The sequence below is a fragment of the Coptis chinensis genome, chromosome 2 (assembly GCF_015680905.1).
Source record: "Coptis chinensis isolate HL-2020 chromosome 2, ASM1568090v1, whole genome shotgun sequence".
Lineage (NCBI taxonomy): Eukaryota > Viridiplantae > Streptophyta > Magnoliopsida > Ranunculales > Ranunculaceae > Coptis > Coptis chinensis.
In genome coordinates, this window is record NC_141457.1 from 89759697 (window position 1) to 89783895 (window position 24199).

A 24199-nucleotide genomic window follows, 5' to 3' on the forward strand; every position below is an offset into this window, starting at 1 on the left:
AGCAATCGTTTTTAAGTTTCTTATACTCCGAGAATTATTTTCTATTACATGGATTTGCAGATATAATTTCCTTACCTTGGAAATGTTTTGTAGTTGGGCATATATCCATAGCCCACCGAGGACAGGAAGTGCGGCATCACGAGTAAAAAGAAAAACAGAAGTATCTGCGCATAGTATTTGGTACATAGGCGTCAAACTTATGCAGAGAATCAGATTGGCATTTAAAAAAAATGAATCCCCTCAGCTGACTATGATGTGTATAAACATAGTAAATCGGTTGGAGGTGCTAGCAAAGGAAGACTGACCTACCTATTAAGACAACAAAGACTGCTAGTCTCAGAAGGAAATAATTTTATTTCGCAGTGATGGCACGTCTTGAAATTTTGGAGTTGAAAGGGTTCAAAGTAAGAAGTGTCCAAAAAATCCCTCGCATAGTTGTGGTATGAACACAACATAGTCTTTTTTATTTTGGAGTTAGATCTTGTCCCAACAATGGATGAAGCTCTATCACGATTTTGTTCAGTTGTTAGAAATATAATAAATGATTAGACAAAAAAAAAATCAATGAGAAGAAGGCGTGTTGATCATACAAATTCATAAGATACTTGTACCTGTAGGTGTAGGTATCTCTGGGGTAGGAATGTAATCACTGTTCTTCAGACATGTATTGCGTCAGTTTCTTTCTCGCCATTGATGTTCCCGACAAATGTCGTTGCTATCATCAACTATAGTAGAGTCCGGTAGGGAAGTATCATCCATGATCGACATCTTGAAATAATTGGTGGTCGAGCAAGAGATCGAATACATACAATTAGAAATTAGAACACTCTCCGGTAGGGAAGAGTCGTCCATGATCAACATCTTGAATTAATCGGTGGGCAATAGAATCCGTACAATTAGAAATTAGAACAGTAAAAACACACACACAATTGAATAATTAAATAATTAAACAATCAACTACACACTTAAAACAAATGGATGCATGGGTAATATAATGAAAAAATACGAATAGTTATTAACAACATCAAAACAATGAACAGTTTAAATAACTCAAAAATTCACTGTGTTGTTTGTCAGAGTTCTGGGTGTTCATGAAACAAATGCAATACCACTGCCCAGGTATAATTACATCGATACAATTATTTAAGATTCCACTTCAAAACTACAAATTCTATTAAGCGTTGTCCATGATTGGCAAGAGAATGCTCCAATTATATTAGTTACAATTACATACTTAAGTAAATTAATGAGTAAGTATAAATAAAACGAAATGGAACCTTGTGAACAGTTGACGAAGTATAAACAATTTTATAGAGAGATTCACACTGTTGAGCACCAGAGTTTTGGATATCCAATTCTATTTCAAGATTCACATGAAAAAACCACAATTCCACTAAAAAAACGAGAATAAGCTGAGAGAGAGAGAGAGAAAGGGTGGGAGACTCGAAGCTTGAGAAGAGAGGCGAAATGAGGAGACCAGGAGTGAGAGAAACCGAGAGGAAAAATCGAGAAATGTGTAGAAATTTTTTTAAGTGACGAATTGACGATTATGCCCCTGTGACGGACACAAATGTGACACCAAATCACTGTTACACATACCCCATATTTTTCTAATATATATATATATATATATATATATATATATATATAGTTGTTTAATTGATGGAGGAGTATAAATTATGCATTGGAAGCATATGAAAAAATGATTGTACCTCCAAATCTATATTAATCAGTTCTTGCGCGAGTAGTTGCAATAGTAATGTTGCCTCTCGATCCAGTGCAATAACGCGTGCAAACATGTATCATCTTCTATTTCCATCATTAGTTGATACCTACACACATTATATAATTTAAAATCTGTAAGTTAACTTGTCAAGAAATATTTGGTCTGTAACAGATTTAACCTTTTATTTGGGTCGACAGCGCCGTGTTTTGCACATTCGTAGTTGTTCTCCTCGGTTATTTTTCTTTGGCAATGTGGACATGCATCGTAGTACCACCCATAGTCATGAAGCACGATGGAAATTGTTGCTTTGCAAGTAAACTTAATCACCTGTAAGTATACATACGTGAAAGTTACATGTAGGGTGTTCAATAATTGAGATGGAAGAGCTGGAAATAATTTTTTAAAAAAACATTATACTTGTGAGGAAATTTCGTTTGTTGCCGCAAGAATTTCAGACAAACTTTTCCTATTTATGTCTGACACTTCTTCAATGCTTTGCAGGTCCCTTTCTGTGGCATCTCGTAATCTAATTGCATTTTGAATTGGACTGTTGATAAAAAAATCGTTATTAACAATGTTTGTTGTTTCACATATTTGGATGTTTTTGTACAACTTTTTTTTCGTTGAGTGTTACTGTTTCGGCAATAAACTGCTTCAACACAACGAGAGCAATGGTGACGAACGCACTAAGAAACAGAGGATTTTGATGTTGGGGGAGATGAAACTGAACCAAATAATGGCTGCCTACGTACCCAAGATCTATTCTCTAGGGATCAAGTTTCCACGTAGTTCATTGTTGTCCTGCGTGATGACGCATAAGAAAATGAAGCAATGGAGCGGCCGTAGAAGAAGCCAGAATGTTTTTTATGAATTGGTATTTATATAGGTAGAGTAAAGAGTCCTTGTAGCTCAAGTAATCTTGTATCTTGAGTAATTGTGATAGAGTATAACTGTCAACTGATAACTATCTCTTTGATAAGAAATGAATATGGACATAAATCAATGTATATTTGAGTTAATGGGCCTGTACATTGATCCATGATATTGCGAATTGGGCTTTAGCCCTGTTGATTAAATGAATAAAATAGAGACCCCTACTAATGGACGTTTGCCACGTAGGTGGGGGTCGAAACAGTTACCTGTTTAGAACATCCAACACTTCTAGAATTTGAAGATTTAGATAAATTCTTGTAGCAGCTGTCGATGAAATTGTGTCTTCAACTGTAGCGTAGTTTTTTTTTTAATTATTATATTGAAAATGGTTCAAACATAAGGAATAATGTCAAATTTTTTTTTCTTAAATAATCATATACCATTAAAACTTTTGACAGTTGCAGACGTCACGATGAGGACTGTCTTGTTGACATAATTGTTGATCGTTTGGTCATCGAATTGTATCACACAATTTCTCCATAAGGTCACTTTCAGGACGTAGCCCCTATAAAATTTCGAAAATCAATTGCGTATATCAAAAGTAAGGGCATTTAAAAATAAGTGGTATATTTTAACTCACTCTTCATCTTGGAGCTCCATTTATCTTAATTCAGTTTCTTTTCCGTTTTTCTTCATTACATTTCGTAGTTTGCTACATGCGTAGAGACGCCCGACGACATCTAGGAAACAATATTTACAAAAGACAAACAAACGTATGTAAAAGGATTTGAAATAAGAGTTAATGAATTCTTTGTAAACAGTCGAGTATGTTGTTACCTGTGAGGTACTTGTTATCGACTCTCGTTGACAATTGACTGGAATTGGTAAATGAAAATCCAAATTTTGGAAATTTGATGCATCCGAATTCTACAATTTTTAGCATTGTGCTCCATTATTTGAAGTAAATGATATAGCCATGAGATGTTAGGCCATATATTCCTTTAAATTTGGATGGAGAAAATCGTTCAATTTGATAAATCTTCATCTCTACTAACTGCCGACTGAATTTTGATATCAATTGTTTAGGCACTCTTGCATGTATTTGATGTCCCTATTATACACAACAATCTTAGTGACTAAAAAATTGTTATGAATCATCTAAGAACTACAAAAGTTTTGTGATATGCGATATATATTGATGTGTTGGTCGATGAGTAACATGTCTAAAGACTTTAATTCATCTGTGGAGTAATTAGTTACTTCCCATATTCTACTTACCCTAACAATAATTTTCCAACTTCCATCAATGGCAGTAATGTTGTTAATACAATGTCGTGGAACCGTTGCCATTTGTGCGGTCACTTGAGGTTTATACCGTCTGTATAAGCGTGGGGGAAATGTGCTGAAATTGTAGAAATGATGATATGTAATTGTTTAAATAGATAGTAAGAGTCATTGGAAGGCTGAATCTTTTCCATAGAAGAAGTTTTTTTATATTTACCACTTTGACCCTCTTATTTTTTATTAAATTATACAACATAAATCACAAATAGACTAATTTAATTCAATTAATTAAGAGTCCTATTACTGACAGACCCTATATTGTGTTGGGCAGACCCAAAAAAAAACAATTATTACAAGTGTGTCATTGGTCCCAAAAAGTCCAAAAAAACAAATATTACAAGTGTGCCATTGGTCCCAAAAAATTGAATTTGAAAATCTCAAACTTAAACGACCCGGCTAGGTCGTTCATTGTGCAAACCCAACGATGTGGCCACACCGTTTGGACTGAGTCCCCAACGATGTGGCCACATCGTTTGGACTAAGTCCCAAACGACTTGGCCACATCGTTTGAAACTTAGTCCAAACAAAGTGTGGCCACACCTGTCAAGAGGCCAAAAAACAGAACTTTATATTTTTTCAAAGTTCAAATAAACAGTGTGGCCATATCGTTGGGGACTTAGTCCAAACGGTGTGGCCATATCGTTGGGGACTTAGTTCAAATAGTGTGGCCACACCGTTTGGGATTTGAACTTTGAAAAAATATAAAATTCTATTTCTTGGCGTCTTGACCGGCATGGTATATCATTTGGACTAAGTCCCAAACGGTGTGGCCACACCGTTTGGACTAAGTCCCCAACGATGTGGTCACACTGTTTGAGACTTAGTCCAAACGGTGTGGCCATATCGTTGGGGACTCAGTCCAAACGGTGTGACCACATCGTTGGGTTTGCACAATGAACAACCTAGCCGGGTCGTTTAAGCTTGGGGTTTTCGAATTCAATTTTTTGGGACCAATGACACACTTGTAATATTTGTTTTTTTTGGACTTTTTGGGACCAATGGCACACTTGTAATAATTGTTTTTTTTTTGTCTGCCCAACACAATATAGGATCTGTCAATAACAATTACCTTAATTAATGGCAAGGTCAAAAAAAAAAAAAATCTCACAATTGACTTCTTAAACTATCCCCAGCCAAATATGCAAATAGTCATCTAAGAAATATTATGTTTTCCAAAGTCAATTTCATTATTAAATCTAAAAACCCCACTAACACCAAAGGCACAACATTAAATTGCATTTAAAAAATGGAGACATAGGCAACACGACTCAACTGGGTGTGATCATCAAAAGGAGAAAAAGTAGTCTTCAAAATTTGCTATTTTAATTTTTATGAATATATGTGTGTTAAAAGCTAAAGAAATGAAAAACAAGTGGACAAAAAATAAACACTTCTTTCGATGTTATCTAATTCTCTTGTTTCTCAATCTGGTTGTTTCTCACTATGCTCTCATTAACCACTTTATTTATGTCAGCATCTTTTGCGTTCGTAGAAGCCATAATCCATAAATGGAATTTGTTTCAATAATTGCATAAGGGATTAAACCTAAAAAACAAAATTTGCAAGTTCTAAAATGAGGTTTTGCATACCTTTAATTATTTATAAAATGATATGGAAATCTTGCTTTTTGAATTATATGGAAACCTTGGTAGGAGGGATAAGGCAGTATTTATAGCCGGATAAAACTGCAGCGAGAAATCGAGTTGGAAAGAGTGGGGTCTAATATGGAAGATGTTCCAAATGACACCGGGCGACTTCTGTCTTCTTCCCTGTCAACTACTCTGCAAGTGGGAACAGAGTAATTGAAAAGTTTATCTTCTCCCTATAGTATGTAAAATCAGGAAGCCTATGCACCTTTCTTTTCACTACCGATTGTTCTGCCCTAAAGTCTAATATGGACCATGTTCCAAATGACATAGGGGACCCTATCTTCTTTCCTATCAACCACTCTCCAAGTGGGAACAAAGCAATTTAAAAAATTATCTTCTCCATATACAATGCAATATCATATCAAAAAGCCTGTGCGCTTTTCTTTGTACAATCTATTGTTCTCCTGGACAACTATCATTGCAGAAAAATGAGGGCACTACGTGTTTAACTTATAATTAATCTCAAACACATTTGTGGCTCTCAACTAATATTCAATTTGCTATTTATATAGTTAACTAAATTTTGTCATCCGAAGATTTGAATTACTTTCTTTGTAAATGTTGAGTTTGCCAGACAATGAGTTATTTCATAACAGTGTCATTTTTTTTTTATGTGTATTGATTTGTACTATTTTCTTTTCATATCAATAGTGGGCACAACTTTTCATACAGTTAGTTTGACTATTAACTTTAGAATTTGAATTCTTTTGATGTTTTCTAATTCTCTTGTTTCTCGATCTGGTTGCTTCTAACTATTCTCTCATTAACCACTTTATATATGTCAGCGTCTTTTCTGTTCATAGAAATGGTAATCCATACATGATATTGGTTTCAATTATTGCAGAAGCAATTAAACCTAAAAAGCAAAACTCGCAAGTTCTAAAATGGGGTTTTGCATACCTTCAATTAATTATAAAATGATATGGAAATCTTGGTTTTTGAATTATATGGGAACCTTGGTAGGAGGGATAAGGCAGTATTTGTAGCAATGCAAAACTGCAGCGAGAAATCAAGTTAAAAAGAGTTGGGTCTAATATGAAAGATGTTCCAAATGACATAGGATGTCTTATTTCGTCTTTCCTGTCAACCACTATCCAAGTGGGAACACAATAATTGAAAAGATTATCTTCTCCCTATACAATGTAATATCAGGAAGCCTGTGCACATTTCTTTTCACTACCGATTGTTCTCCCGTACAGTTTGGACCATGTTCCAAATGACGTAGGACACCCCCTATCTTATTTACTGTGAAGAACTCTCCAAGTGGGAACAAAGCAATTCTAAAAATTATCGCCTCCGTATACAATGAAATATCAAGAAGACTATTCGCTTTTCTTTGCACAATCTATTGTTCTCCCCGACCACTATCATTGCAGGAAAATGAAAGCACTATATATGTGTTTAAGTTATAATTAATCTCAAACACATTTGTGTTTCTCAACTAATATTGAAGTTGCTATTTCTATAGTTAACCAAGTTTTGTCATTCGAAGAATTCGATGGGTTTGTTTGTAAATTTTGAGTTTGTTAGACAATGGGTTATATCATAACAGGGTTAGTTGTTTTTAATGTGTATTGATTTGTACTATTTTCTTTTAATATCATTATTAAGCGTAACTTTTTTGTACAGTTAGTTTGACTATTAACTTTAGAATTTGAATTTATTGATAATCGAAAAAAAGTGGCGGGGTAGTAAACAAAATTCATTGTATATAAATCTCAAACACATTGGTGTATCTCAACTAATATTCAATATACTATTTATATAGTAAACCAAGCTTTGTCATTTGAAGAATTGAATGGACTTCTTTGTAAATATTGAGTTTAGTCAGATAATGGGTTATATCATAACAATGTCAATTGTTTTTCATGCGTATTGATTTGTATTTTTTTTATATATCAATAGTGAGTGCAACTTTTTCGTACAGTTAGTTTGACTATTAAATTTAGATGTTGAATTTTTTGATAACCGAAAAAAAGTGGTGGGGTAGTCAACAAAATACATTGTATATAAAGGCTTTCTTGTGTATTGTTCTGTACTCTTTTCTTTTAATTTGATATCAATAGTGAACATAACTTTTCCGTACAGTTAGTTTGACTATTAACTTTAGAATTTGAATTTATTGATAACCGAAACAAAGTGGTAGAGTCGTAAAGAAAATTCGTTGTATATAAAGGCAATAGTATACATACTTATGGTGGGGTTGGATGAACGACGATGACAAAATTTCAAATGCCTTCTACAGAGAAAGGTTGTATAATTTTATTTTATTTTGCATCTTATCCTCAATTATTTGGTCGAGCATATGAGTATGAGAATAAGATATACATTTTTCGGATTGTACTGGGTAACTTGGGTGGTGTTATTTATTTTGGAAGAGAGAGGCTCAAGAAAATTATCGGGATGACATGAGAAAAATGGGTTGGTGTTAGGCTTTCGGGAGTTAGAGAATTGTCAGTCCTGGTTGGCTCGTTGTGAATTTCATTTTTGATTTCTTTAATATACAAAGTGTTGATTTGAAGATTGTTAACCTGAAAATAGTTTGAAAATTGAAGAAAGTGAAAATGGCATTAGAAGACGTGCCCAGAAAAAGTTAAGCATTGTAGTCCTATCAGGGCATAGTGCAAGCATTGATTAATGCGACAACCAATATGTTGTAGTTCTTACTCAAAGACCAGAGGTTCAAGAAACAAAGTAGGCCTAGTTACTTTGCAAGTGAGAAACTAATAATAATTTTAGATGAATAGATACTCATTTCGAGAAACAACGTTAGCTTGAAAAACAATCTAAGGACACATGTAGGAATTCACTTATTTTGTTTGGGAGTTTGTACATTTTCTTAAAGCAGGTTGTTGTGTTTTTTGTTTTTTTCCTCAACAATAATTGGATATCAGAAGTCCACTTGAAACATTAGGCCTAGCAGTCCATACTGCAAGAAAGCCATAATTGATTTGAAGATTGTTGACCTGAAAATAGTTTGAAAATTGAAGAAAGCGAAAATAACATTAAAAGACGTGCCCAGAAAACATTAAGCATTGTAGTCCTATCAGGGCATAGTGCAAGCATTGATTAATGCGACAACCAATATGATGTAGTTCTTACTCAAAGACCAGATGTTCAAGAAACAAAGTAGGCCTACTTTGCAAGTAAGAAATTAATAATAATTTTAGATGAATAGATACTCATTTTGAGAAACAACGTTAGCTTGAGAAACAATCTAAGGACACATGTAGGAATTCACTTTTTTTGCTTGGGAGTTTGTACATTTTCTTAAAGCAGGTTGTTTTGTTTTTTGTTTTGCTCCTCAACAATAATGGGATATCATAAGTCCACTTGAAAAATTAGGCCTAGCATTTCGTATTGCAAGAAAACCATAGTTGTTTAATTGACCGGTGTAAAAAGACGGTACGGACAGATTTATTTTAACGTTGAAGACTGGAAAACAGTTTTAAAACTTTAACAAAGCTTTAGAAGGGGCGCAAAGGAAACGTCAAGCACATTTATTTATGTTTTAAAATGTAAATATATTTAACATCATGCCAAATTACAAAGAGCTCAAGCATTTTAAAAAAACATGACCATAAGAAATTATTTAAGCACATCTATTCGATTTGTTATACATGCAATTATATTTAACAATCATGTATGTTTAATCGGAAGATTTATCAGTTGACTCTGTTCATGAACGAACAACAAAAGTATAACGCTCACAACATTCAAAGTACAATATTTCCCTAAAGTTGTCACATATACAATATAATTTTCCTTTGTAATAAATGTGCATGTTCATCCAACGGTCAAAAAATGTTTGCCGTTGGGGGTTGTCTCAGTTGTTGTACTATAAGAGTTCAATCAAAAAATTTATTATTGAATAAGTTTCTTTGTACATGTACCTTCCAAACTTGTTTATCACTTAAGCAAAAATGGGTGGAGCTTCTGTCCGAACATTTGTAGCACCAAAGGTAATAGAAAAACTTAATTCCAAAATCGATCATAGGAAAAAAACTAAGTCATACCAAACCCAAATTTACCCATTTAAAGGAAAAGATTCATCCTTAATGATGATATTATGACATGTACTGATTTGTAACATTTTCTCAACGTGCTTTTCTTTTACAACGTGCTTTTCTCGACGTGCTTTTCTTTTACAGATTTGTCAGCTATGTGAGCAAGAAGGACACACATGTCTAACTTGTCCCTACCTTAATCGAAGATGTAGGGAGGAAAATTGCAGAGGCATTATGTATTTGGTCAAAGTTTGGGATCGATCAGGCAAAGTAGTTGAAATGTGGCTCAAATGCGATTGGGTTGGATGTTTTAGTAAGGAAATGCAATATACTGATTGCAACCAACATATGCTTCCTAATGAGAAGAAGATCACACTTGTCCTAGATTGTTGTCTGTATGGTAATGAATGTTGTTGTGTTGTTAACTATCTTAAGTGAAGTTTTATATGTCTTAGGGGTGATGTCAATGCTAAATGTATTGTTGTCAACGTGAGGTAGGTGCGAAATAAAAGTTATTAGTACTCACATAAAGATCACATACAACAATTGAAAGTTTAAATTTATGTCATAAAAATATGACACCACTTCGAAATTGCATAACTAACAGTAACTTTGCAATAGGCAGTTGTCAATTTTTAACTTGACGCAGAATCAGATGATGAAGGAGCTCGTGGACAATGATGACGGGTAGTTTAATTTGAAGAATCAAAGTAGTCACAATAGCTTGTAGTTCATCGATATATTGTAGCACCTGCTGCGAAGGTCTCCCTGGTTCTCAAAAATTTGTCTCTGGTTCCCGACAATCTGGGTGTGGTTTTCTAAAACATGGGCTTGATTATGCAAGAACTGTAACTGTTCTTCACCATACACCTCCACATGATCTTGCAAATTCATCAATTGTGCATGAATGAAGCCCTGGCGTTCGTATATTGCTCTCATAACCTGGTAAAGAAAACGGATACCAACTGTAGGATTAACTATGTCCCTCAATGCATTTTCAGCAAAGTAATCTACTTGGGTTGGAGGTGAGTCCTCTTGCTCATGTTGAGTATTTCGCATCTCACCAGGAGTCTAAAAACCCGCAGCGCAAGTTCTGTAGCTACCGACGTTGCTTGACTTTGAAATTTTGAGCCTAGAAAAACCAATATAAAAACCCCAGCATAACATGATTTTTGTGATTAAAGTTGGTAGGGGAGCAGAATTCTTTCGAGCCTGTGTAATTGTGTCCAAAGAAACTGCACCATACAAAATTCGTCTTTTGTGTTCTGCAAAACCCATAGTAGGTGCAGTATGGTCTTTGTAATGTCACATGCTTTTGATGTACCGACTACATTGTGAGCCAACCACTGTGTCACTGCTAGTTGGTTTCGCCTTAGGGAGCTTTGGTAAACACAACGTGATCCTTGGTTGAATTCGCCATTAATGACGGTGTCAATCATCAATGTTTTGATAGTATCGTATTGTGACTTTTGGAGTGTTAGTACATTGTCCTTCATTGCAATGTGTGTACTCTCGGAAACCAATTGCTGAGTGAACTCAAACTCGCGTTCATTCGAAAACAACCGTTTTCGAATCTACCATTATTGTAAAACATTAAAACTAATTCCGGTGAATATGCAGCATCGGGGTGATGTAAAAGAGGTAACCAACCTCTACGTTGTAGTTCGATATAAAAAAAAAAGGTTGGAACAGGCCTTGATTGTAATTGTGTAAAAAATTTTGCTCAGGAACAATTCCTCTGTTTTAGGCCATTGATAAGTTAGGTTTCTGATAAGAAAGAGAAATGAGCATGGATGTAGGAAAATAAATATTGTTTTAGGGCGTAAAACTCCTGGGGGTGGATGTGTGTGTGTATAAGTGATTGGAGTTTCTTTTAGAGAGGGAGAGAGATAAGAAAATGGGGGGTTTTTTTTTATATTGTTACAAATTGCTCGCAAACCCTTTTGGTATAATAGGGAGGGTTTGTCTAAAATCACCTCCAAGAACAACAGTTATTCCATCGAATGGATTTAGATTATCCCTGATATCTCGAAGTGTCCTTTCGACAGCTTCCACACAATGTCTATGTTGCATCGGCACTTCATCCCAAATTATTAAGCTTGTCTCTTTGAAAAGATCAGCATGTATTGAGTTCTTGGTAAAACTGCAGAATGTTTCATCCATCACATTTAAAGGATTTTAAAAGTCGAATGTCCCGTTCTTCCGCTAGACAACAACAATACTGCAATTCCAGATGAAGCAACCGTTATTACTATATGGCCAAGACTGCGGCAAGTTGCAGCAATTGTGTTGTACACAAATGTTTTACCACTCCCTGCTGCTCCATCCAAGAAAAAAACTTCTCCCCGGTTGTTTACCACTGAATCTGTTACCTTGGTATGGGCGTCACACTGTTCGTCATTCAGCCGCAAGACATTCGAGGTGGCCTCTGCGTGGAGCCCATCATGCTGGAGCTGTCTTTGCTTCCAAATGAGTTTGTTATCTGTAACTTCATCCCAGTTTCTTTTGGGTTTAGGCATGTCTAGGAAATCATATAATGTTCTTCCTGCTTCAAAAAGCAATTGGTTCAACAAATATAACCCATAATCAGCTACTTGTTCTTCGGTTGGGTCAGGAATTGGGAAGGTGTTACGTATTTTCATTGCAAGGTCATCACATATACTTGTTGCAAATTCATTCCACAATAGTACAAGACTTGTGGGGGAATATTCCAAAAGCATAATGCTGAACAACCTTTGCAGTTGATAGCCAATGTTGATTATAGGCGCCTCTTGTAGACATTGCCTCCATTCATCGTCATCTTCTAACAAACCACATGCAACACATGCCGCTTTAAATGTACTATATTCAGATCCGTTGACAATACGAAGATCTGAAAGGGATGTAGGACCTCTGACCACTGTCAAGAGTAAGCGGAGGTAGAAATGTTCTCCAACATTTGGATTTACAAAGTGCATTCTCCCAATAGCGCAACACTGATCTCGCTTCTTCCAAAAAAAAATTGTTTTTTTTCCACACATAGTGTTGTAGGAATTCCTGATAAGTAAATGCACATGCCTCTACATCTCGAGCACACTGTTGTTCAAAAAAAGCTGTTAGAGTTGATTTCTGCTCTAGCAACAACTGCAGCCCTGGTGTCTCTTGCATTGAAAATGGCATGATGCATTCCTTCAAGATGAACTGCTAATCTTTCAACTTTTGGGTACTCTCTGTGCAAAGGAAATTCAAGCAAACGCCATGCTGCCTCTGGTGCTCCCACATACCTTGCATCAATGTACTGTTGGATCTCGTCATCAGTGCCAAGTATCACCATATTTGCCTTGTCGTGACCTTTGTAGATGTATTTAACGGCATAGATTGATGAACATACTTCAATGTTTATATGGCAATCAAATATTTTTTATAAGAAGCGGTTGTAAGGCACTACATCCCTGTTATCAACTTTATAATCCCGAACTTCGTACTCCTTACCAGTATTGCGCCTACGGTAAATAGGATACCCAACTTGATCCACTGTTGTTTCATCGATGAATGCACGTGGATAATAGTTCGTACACTTTCCATTCTCCATGCATGGGGCCTGCCGATTCTTGGCGCCACAGGGTTCGTGAACCATACACCACTTTACAGTTTCAAAAAGTGTTGGTTGGGAGACAAGGTCGGGGAATTCTGTGCACACTATCTTATCCACCTATTTTGCGTTGCATACCTTATTAGGCTGTTTGAGAAAGATGAGGGCATGCATGTGTAGCAAACCTCATTTCTGGAATTCAATTGTATATGCATGTGCAACTGCTTCACCGAACACACCATTTCTGAGTATTTTTTCCATAATGGCTTTCCTTTTCAACTCGAATACACGTGCGACCACGGGGGGATGGTGCGAGGCGGTTTAGTCTTTGCTTGAGTGCTCTTCTAATCTCTGGCCAGTTTGGGTTTGCCGTAGCAGTAAGAAACACATCCGATGTTTATTGTAACGCGTTATGGCCATGGAGTCCAGGTAAAATTTGTACATTTGTCTTGGTCTCCCTGTATGACTCGACGGGAGAATGTAACGATGGCTGATATCTTCTAGAGGCAATCCTTTCATGGAAATGTCTGTCAAACACTTATACAAATCCGCACAAATGTTGTCTTGATTCATCCGAACATAATGTAAACTATTCTGTTCAGTTGCAGCCCAGGCATCCACTATCCACTGTTGAAATAGAGAACCTTCCCTTAAAAAGTTAAAATAGATGAGTATTATGTGGGCCGATCAAATAAACGATAAGCATAATATTGTACTTGAGTCAAACGGGCTTCACCTATACAATTTTTAGCAATATCCCATTGACGCAGATCTGGTGCCCAACCAAGGTCTTCTCTAGGGAAAAGTAGCACATAATGTATAGGTGAATATGCTGGGTGACACTCACTTATCCTTTCCAGTCCACCTTCTTTATAATGCAGAATGATGTCTCGTAACATATCACACTTACTTTCATCCCCAGGCAACACAACGGCAATTTCAGAAGTCGATGGAAGATTGTACCGACGTCGATCAGTACCCGGCGTGTATTGTATGTATGCTAGAATATTATTGTCTGCAGTTGCATTTGACCTTAAGGTGTCATTTGCATTTTTTTAAAACTTGGACCATGCATTCACTTGAATAAGCACCCCCTGAATAATACTTAACACCTCTGTTAACAAATGTGGATTGCATTGCCTTCTATATTCCAGAGCGGCACTTGCATCGTAAATGTATAGTTGTGTGTATTTCGGGTCAGCATTACCATTTGGTAATATAATAGTGATCTAATTTTATGGCACAATTCTCCATGTATAGTAAATGATTTTGGACCACGGCCTGTGAGGACACAATCATTTGCTTTAACACCCAGGCTTGTAAAAGCATTGCATGTGTTGTACCCTCGAATGTTTTTACGGAAATCTTTTGCTAGCCAATCACCACCTTCGAATAGTGATTCAAGGGGTCAGGGTAAAGGTCGAAGGCAAAGGACTTTTATTTTTCCTTGTAGACAACACGACCTAAATAAAGGTTTCTTCTTCGTAGACCTAGTCAATTGCTCAGCTCTCCAATGGAGGGCAGAGGAAGACTGACATTGGACGTTCATTCACCAAGATCATGGTGTACATATAGAACAACAGGCAGAGCCTCAAATGGGTTCCCAAGCTCAAATACATCATAATCTTCTTCGTTGGACGTTTATGCGTCGCCTTCAGAGGTTTGGTTAAAGTCCACCTCCTTTTGAGAATGTATTAAGTCTATATCAGACATACTCATAAGAGTAGTATCAACTGATCTGAAATTCAAAATATAACCAATCAGATTTTACTGACCACAAGATACCAAAACAAAAAGTTTCCAATAGTAAATATATATCAGACTTATTGGCCATTATGCAATGAAGAAGATCCAAGTTGGAAAGCAGAAGCGAGATTACGTGTAGAACGCGGAGAATGGCGAAACATATTTTCGGTGCCAGAATGTGATGCAAACAATTGTCTGACAAATTGCCTATCATTTGGACGTTGTAAAATCGGTGTTTCATCATCAACAACATTTTTACCTTTGTCGCTTTGTCGAGACGGGGTCAATATAGAATGTTAGGAACCTCTGAAAACATTGTCTATAGTGGATGAAGAAATAACACTTGGCACTTGAGAAACGCTCTGCAATCGTAAAGTTCTTTCCCTCTCTCTATGCGCACATTGAGCCAGTGCATATCGATTGGGTTGTTCAATTATGTTTGAACGATTGACCATCACGACTTGATGTAGGCCTTGATGGTTTTCATCACAATTCATATCTTTTTGAGAATGTAAGTCTATCTTAGACGTACTCACAAGAGTAGTATTAACTAATCTGAAATTCAAAATAGAGGTACTAATGAGGTTTTAATCACCATAGAATGACAATATGAAAAGTTTATAGGAGTAATATTAGACTTACTGGATGCTTTGCAAGGGAGATGATCCAAGTTGGAGGCCGAAGGTAAAACTACGTGTCGATACTGGAGAAGTGTGGTGCAAGTCTTCGCAAGGAGAATGTAATGGTGACAATTGATTGCCAAATTGCATATCATTTGGACACTGTGATATCAGCATGGGATCATGTGTGGAACCTCCTAAAACATAGTTTGTAACTAACGAAGGAACAAAAGTTCCAACTGGATAAGTGAGCTGCAATCGCAAAGCTCATTCCCTTTCTCTACGTGCACGTTGAGCTAGTTCATATCGATTTGGTCGTTCAATAATAAAAGCATGATTTACGGTGACAACCTCAAGTGGCAGTGGATGTTCTGTTGTTGGGCGTAATGTTGGAGTTACAATCTTCTCTGCTCTTTGACGTCATATTTGCAATTGGGGTGTTTGATAAAACATAAAATGATATAGTTTTCCTACGAAATGAACGATGAACTCAAAACGTAAGTAAACTAAAACTATCTATGTGTCTATTATTTTATCAAAGTTTCTACTCTCAATTCTATCGAAATAGAGTGGAGTAACAAATTCGTTCCACTCCTAGTGCTCTAACATGGAATGTTTTCTAGTCTAATTAGTCGGTCTTAAGTCTAATGAGAGTTTTACGAGGGGGAATTATACTACGATGCAATATGAAATTGATTATTTGAATTTAAACTACGAATGCTATAGAAATATGATTGTTTTTGAATCTAGATAAGAATTAGAGGGGAATTGAATCCACCTCGAATCCAACTTAATAACCTAGCATAGATTGTTGTATCTCGATTCTTACGTTCTTACGGCAAGAGTTTCGAGTTCTAATCCCTAGTGTTCATGGCATTTCTACCAAGTACTAACTAGCATGTGAGGTCGTTCACCCATTCTCATGGCGAATCACGACTTTCTAGAGTGGAATAGATTCTACAATGCTTCTACACTATACAACTAAGTTTTCATCAAGGCTTAATCAACCCCTCTAATGGAGGTTTTAGCCTTGATTCATCAAACTAACATTTCCCATTGAATCTAAACTAAACATAATGTAAAGAATTGAAATTTACTTAATTAAACAATAATGAAATCTAATTTAATTACTAAAATGAAATAAGGACAGGAATTGAAATTAGATCTAGAAATGGAAATGACAAAAATCGAAATTGATAAAAATACTACTTTATTGATCTAATCAAAATGAAGAACAAGATTCAAAGGTTTAATCTAATACAATAATTGAAATGGAACTAAACTTAATTAATCTATATGAAAAACTAGATCTAGAATTCATTAATGGAGGCTAACTAATCTAAATCTAATCTAGGTCTAACTATCTACCATTAACAAAGAGTGAAGCTTTGGTTTTTATACATTCAGATCCAAAAATCGTGCATGGGCTTGGAGCCATGTTTTGGGCCAGAGAATCAGGCCCAAAACCCAATTCTTTCAGTCCAAAAACGCCTCTTCAGCTGCAGTTGGCTTCAACAGACTTTTCGTTCACGTCTGCTCCTCTGATTGGGTCAAGGCTTAGACCATTGGAAAGCTCTTTCTGAGCCGGTCGTTTTGACATAAGGTAGGCCCCATTCCGAGGTCTGAATCCAAAGATACGGCCTTCGAAAGTTCTCACGACTTGTGTCTTTGTTTACGCCCGGCGTCGACTTTTCAGCTTTTGACCGGGCTTTAGAAAGGCTTTATCTTCTTGAATCTTGGCCTTTAATCACGGAACTCCTTAGTAACCGACCTTTGCTCCTTTATCTCGCTAAAGTGGCATATTTCTGCACATAATGGACTTTGAAGCCTGAAATGCATAAAAACACGTAATCAGTGTTAACTCTTAATTATTACTCACATAATTGGTCTAAAAGTATGATTATTAAGGGGTTAAAACTACAGTTTTGGGCTCTTATCAGTGTTCTTCGATGACAAAGTTACTATGAAATAGAACCATGAAGAATCTATAGTAGCAGTAGCTTTAAAATCAGTATGATTTTATTTCACCTGAATTGAAGGTATACAAAGGAAAACTAAGTTTTGATAGTGGGTTGACCTCAACTTGTGCTGATGTTTGCGTTCGAATGTACTCTTGCACTATTTCTCGATTCACTGGCGCTAGTGCTTCACAATCCATGTTTAACTTATGGAGTAAATTTGAATCAATTTGTGTTATTGTTTGAATCAGCATACTGAAAGCTAATATAAGGTTATATTAGATATACATTGGAAGTTAGACTGTATGTTGAGACAAAAACAATAAGGATTAACTCTTGAATGAACATTGAGTCAGGGAATCTTACCACCGCACGGCCGACTGTTTGTGGTACCTTATACCTGAAACTCAATAAAGTTGTTATCTTGAAACTAAAAAACCAAGCAAGGGAAAACATCGTGATATACTAAATCCGTTAAATCCATTCTGTCTGAACTCAAAACATGCTTAAAAAAAAACTAACCTTGTATCTTCAATGGAAGACATCATCACAAAACAACACTGACCATTGTTGAGGCAATCAATTTTTTTTTTGTTTCTTTATGTATTTTTTTCCCAATGAAAATTGACATGTCATGCTGAAAATTGAGGCGAGGAGTAACAGAAAATAGTTTTGTAAAGTAATGAATTACATACCAACAACGAAAGGAGCAATTAGAGGAGAGAATATGTACACAAAAAAGGTGGGGTTGAATTTTTTTCCCAATGGACTATGGTGGTTGAGGTATACAATTTGAGGTAGGGACTATGGTGGGGTATACAATTTGAATAGAGACACAGAAAAAAGTCCGACTTATGTAAATAGTTTTTCTACTAACTTTCATTTTTGGAACTATGCATTGTTTATAGAATGCACGAAATGTGGCTCAAAACAGAATCATGTGCATTGAAGAGCTATTATTTGTTTTTATTTTAGGTTTCTTTACTGGTAGGAACATGGTGTTCGTGGAGTTGATACGAAACATCTGTGAAATAATTTCTTTATACATTAGTGACTGTTGGATGATCTGACATTTATTGCATAGTACTTTCTTTATAGATTAGTAATTGTGGCATGATCTGACATCTGTGAAATAATTTATTTATACATTAGTGACTATTGGATGATCTGACATTTGTTGCATAGTACTTTCTTTATAGATTAGTAACTGTGGCATGATCTGACATATGTTGTACAGTGAAAATCATGATGTGTTTTATTATATAGATAGATGGGGTGGGGAATTCTCCATTCGGCTATTAGTTAATAAAAAAAACCTGGAAGTCACTTATAGTAACGTCTGTGTAACTTTAAAACTCAAATGTCACTTCAACTCACGTTTGAAATTTTATTTTTCTATTTGCGACGGTCTAAGTCTGTCGCTTAGTGAATTATAACTCCCCTTCCCTTTTTTTTTTCCAAAGATTGGTTTTTCATCGCTTAGCGCTTGTGCTGAGGAAGAGAGTGTTCCTTCATAGCTGCTCTAGCAAGCACCCTTTTAGGAAGCTCAATTTGCCCTAAAATGTTTAGCTAAACCTGCATGCTTTTTAGTCCTTTCTTGAGGCAATCCCTAAATGAAATGAGCTCTCTCGGTGAAGTTGGAAGGTTCAATGAGCTACGTGAAGGGAAGATCGTTGAATCTTTAGTCTTATATTGATTCTAAAAAAAGTCATTGTGAAACTGTACCCGACTAGGGATGGACGTAAACTCGTATGCTACCGAGAGTAGGGATACCGATGAACCATTTCAATAGTATAAGTGTTGCCGTGCCACGAGGCACGACCATGGAAGTAATGAAAAAGAATAAGTTCATTTTCTCTACCCCTTCTTACCCTGAAAAAGCAAGGTCTCGCTTAAATATTCATGATAATCCCCCTAAAACCAAATGCCCCTCTCTGATATGGAAAGATACATAAAAACTAAATTTCCCTAAGTCCCATGTCTCGTAGACCCACACACAATCAATATGGGAGACCCGCATGTACGTACGGTTTTTAGGGGGATCTGGCCGAAAGACAGAACACGGACGTTGTTTTAAGTGTCGTATGAAAGTGAACCATTATTTGTTTTAAGCCTTTGCGGCGGACCAAACCCGTCATTTTTTATTATTTTGAATGGTCTATGACAGTTTAAGTCCGTTGTTATCTCTTTTTACACATTTGCCCCCACCTACCATTAGAATAACCACAAATAGTAAATATATACTTTATACATTTAAGAGTTAGATAGTGTATAATCCTAATGACGCCTGTGTAGAGGTGGATTTTTACACTCTCCATTGAAAATGCCATAATAGTAATCTATATAACAAATTAGGGAAGGGTGGGCCCCCAAAAACAATCTCTAACCTTTAGATCTACTTATGACGTGGCGGATCTAAAGGCTTATGGGGTGTGGATCTACTTATGATGTGGCGGATCTAAAGACTTACCGGGTGTGGACAAGATAATAAGAGGCAACAAGAGTACGTAGTGGATCATTACTGAAGTCAACAAAGGCTGCTGGATTTTTGGTGGGCAGTTGGGCTTTTTTAGTCGGGCTTCTGCTGGGTGGGCTTTGGTTAGGCTAGGGGGGAGTGTCGTACGGCACGGGCAAAATCTAGTGTAATAATTTCGATTTTAGGACAAAACTTCATTAATAATTTCGGCTCAAGGACAAACCAGGCTAACGTCATCATATGTCAATATAAAATTACACATTTTTTTTTTACCCTATGTAAATTTACACATTATTTTACATATGACAATTTACATTTACAAGTGGAAATTTAGTTTTACACAATATTTTTTGCAATTGAAAAAGTCTATAAAATTATATTTACATAGTTGTCTTGTGTAAATTTAAATTTTCATATGTAAATATAAATTTATATTCTGAGTCATCCTATGTTTTTGCCTTAAATCCGTAATTAAAATTCAGGATGGACTTGAGGCGAAAAAAAATTGGAAAATTGGGCTCTCATCCCAATTACTTGTACATCAACCAATGGTAGGCCCAATTTCAAATTAAAACAATTCTATATGGCAAACTTTTTTGGGAACCACCCAGAAAACCATATCCAATATTAGAATAGCCCACTAAACCATATTTCAAATAAAAATAGCCCACCAAGAATATAGAGGAGCAACTTTTACATGGTGTAACAACCAACAAGGATGCAAAAGAGTACTTAAACAACTTGATTGAGGTCTGTGTAATTCTTCATGGCGAAGTTTATTTCCAAATGCACATGTTACTCACGTACCTACATTGGATTTGGATCATAAGGTATTGCTATTAGATTGTGCTCCACAACTTCGAAAATTTTGAAAACCTTTTCGATTCGAAATCATGTGGCTTTCAGATCCAACCTGCACTGATGTAGTAAAGGACGCAATGCAATCAAATTTTCATGGATCTCCTTCTTATACACTGTGCAGAACTTTGGCCAATTGTAGGAAAAAGTTACAGACATGGAATTCCAAGCATTTTGGTAACATACATCATCAAATATCATAACTAAGAGTACAAATTCATAAGTTACAGGAGCAACAGTAGTTGGCAGCCAATTCCACTCAAATGGCTAATTATTTCCTTCAACAAGAGGACATTTTACTCACAAGATATAATGTCTTATCAAAGAGAATTCATGTACACTGGGCTCAAAAAGCAAGAGTAGCCAAATTGCTCTATAATGAGTTGAATACCAAGTACTTTCATGCAACTGTCGCGAGAAGGAGACACCGAACATATATTAGTAAAATCTTCGATTCTCAGGGCAACTTACTACAATCTCAAGATTCTATCAGAGCTCACATGGTACATTATTTCCAAAACTTGTTGTCTACTTCGCAACCGACAATGGATGATGACATTCTAGAATTAATTCCTTCTAAGGTCCTCCTACTGAGAATGATAGTCTCATAGCCCCAGTAACTGATGGCGAAATATGGGATGCAATGAAAAGTATTGGTTCCTTCAAATCACCGATGGGTTCCAATCTATTTTTTATAAAAAAATTCTGGAAGAAAGCTGGCCCAAAGGTAATTTATATGGCGAAAGAATTATTTTTGTATAGATCATTTACAAAGGAGATCAATCAGACATATATTATTTTGATTTGAAAGAATGGCAACCCAACTGAAGCAGGACATTTTAGACCCATCGGTCTTACAAATGTCACCTACAAAATCATTTCTAAGATTATGGTGAACATAATACGACCTATATTGCAAGTTCTTAATAGTCCAAATCAAAATGCATTTCTACCGAGAAGATTAATACATGACAACATCCTGCTTGCTCATGAGGCTTTCCATCATATTAGAGCTAAGTCGAATAGAAATCATCATTATTATGCTCTAAAATTTGACATGTAAAAAGCCTATGATCGACTGGAATGAAATTTCATCAAAGAAGTTTTAGTAAGATTTGGCTTCCATGCTCAATGGGTACAACGGATTATGTTCTGTATTAGCACTCCTTGTGCGGTTCTGATTAATGGTACATCATCGGGTTTCTTCACACCCAGTTGTGGCATTCGACAGGGTGATCCTTTATCGCCCTATCTTTTTATCCTATGCGCTGAAGTGCTATCGTTGAAATTACATTAGCTAATGACCATAAAAAAGGTGAGAGGACTCAAATTCACGGCAAATTGTGATCCTTTAAGCTACTTACTGTATGCAAAATGATCTATTAAATTTTGCTAAAGCTAACCTCCAAGAGGCATATGAGATTGATACAACTATTCAATCATATTGCAATATCTCTGGCCAGAAGATTAATAGATCAAAGTCTCAACTCATACATCACAAAAGCCATGCCACGAACTTTGATGCTACAACTACGTGGTCTGCATATATAAGGTGCCTTGTACTACAAAGTTCCCAAATTATTTGGGAGTGCCATCCATTATGGGAAGAGCTTCTATGGATCATTTTGTTCCTTTAGTCAACGTTTTCAATCTCGACTTGCTGGGTGGAAATCATCACTTCTATCAAAGGGAGGTAGACTTACATTAATCAACTCGGTTTTATCTGCTTTACCGACTCATGTGATGTCTTGTATTCGTCTACCAGTGTATATTATTGAAGAATTGGATAGGTACATAAAATGTTTCTTTTGGAATTATGATAGAAAACATCGCAAAATGCACTATTTTTCATGGAATCTGGCATGCAGGCCTACTACCCAAGGTGGTTTGGGCATTAAGGATATTGAAGTTCAAAATGTTGTGCTCTTAGGGAAACAAGCATGGTCTCTTCTACAATCTAAATCTATGTGGGCCACATACATGCAGGCCAAATATTCTCCAAATACAAACTTTCTCAGAGCTCGCTGTCCTAAAAGTGCCTCACTTGTGTGGAAATCCATATATAAATTGAGGCATTTGTTGGCTCATGACATTCGCTAGCAGATTGTGGATGGACTGAAAGTATGAGCATGGGTTAATTCATGGGTACCTGATACCCCAATTCCATTACCCCTTTTATCTCAACCACCTGGATGCAATCTTGATCGAGTTGCTGATTTTATTGATCCAGCTCGTCGTTGTTGGAACCATGAGTTGATTGTAAATCACTGGCCTGAAAACTATGCACGTAGAATCCTATCTCTCCCACTCAGATTTCAACCACACGAAGATACGCGTTTTTGGGCACCTGATAAGCATGGAGTATACACTATCAAGAGCTCATATGCCATTGTCATGAAGTCTATTCGAATTGATGATGTTCATCATGCTTCTTTCTACAAGAGAATTTGGTCCATGAAGGTACCTTATAAGCTTCGTTTCTTCATTTGGCAAGGTACTCAAAATGTTATTCCCACTGCAGATTTTTTGGCAACAAAATTTTTTGTTGTTAATCCTATGTGCTATCTTTGTGCTCAACATGATGAATTACTATTCCATTTATTTGCCGATTGTCCTTTCACTCGAGCGATCTGGTATGGAGCAAATTTATCACAAGCCATCAATTCAGCTCAAAGAGATCAGTTTAAGTCTTGGTTGTTTGATATATACCAATGTGTAAGCCACACAAATGAGGCAGAGTACCTACAAACTCTTTTCACTTCGATTCTATGGTTCATCTGGTTAGAGAGAAACAAATATAGCTTCCAACCCACTTCGAAACCGCCTAATCCACTTGAACTGATTCACATAGCAAAGAAGTTTACAAATGAGCTCATTGGGTTGCATTCACCTGCCACATCAACTATTGCTATTTCTTGGCAATCACCCCCTCCCCCGTTTCTAAAATTTAATGTGGATGGATCATCTTATGGTAATCCGGGACCTTTGGGTGCAGGCGGTGTTCTAAGGAATATTGATGGTGCTTTTCTAGCTACTTGGTTTTGCTACACCAATTTGTAGAGGATCAACCCTACTTGTTGAAACAACCGCTTTGAGAATTGGTTTATACTTACCCCACAAGTTAAATATGTCGAATGTGATTTTTGAAATTGATTCACAATATTTGTACAATTGCATTGTGAAAAATTCTAGGCTCATTCCTTGGGATGTTCAATCAGTAATCACAAATATCAAGGAGCTACTAGCAGCAAACACAAGTTTTAAACTTCACTAGAGCTATAGATTTGGGAGGGATTACCCGAAGCTTTGTCTCCACTGTCTCTGGGATATACATCGTTATGGTGCAATACATCACCTATCACTGTGTCTAC

General features: G+C 36.3%; 1 protein-coding gene across 1 annotated transcript; it reads right to left on the bottom strand.

The window, feature by feature from the left end:
• Window positions 1-12681: 12681 nt before the first annotated feature.
• On the bottom strand, window positions 12682-13170 carry LOC147518775 (uncharacterized). Its single transcript, XM_086594010.1, has 2 exons — window positions 13071-13170; window positions 12682-12968 (listed from the first exon to the last, which is right to left on the bottom strand). Exons 1-2 carry the CDS (start codon window positions 13168-13170, stop codon window positions 12682-12684), a joined length of 387 nt encoding a protein of 128 aa, XP_086450136.1.
• Window positions 13171-24199: the final 11029 nt, after the last annotated feature.

Coding starts and splice junctions, on each gene's coding strand:
- LOC147518775 (XM_086594010.1), bottom strand. CDS start 13,170: ATGGAGAATGGAAAGTGTACGAACTATTATCCACGTGCATTCATCGAT. Junction 12,969..13,070: donor TTACCGTAGGCGCAATACTG/GTAAGGAGTACG, acceptor TAAACATTGAAG/TATGTTCATCAATCTATGCC.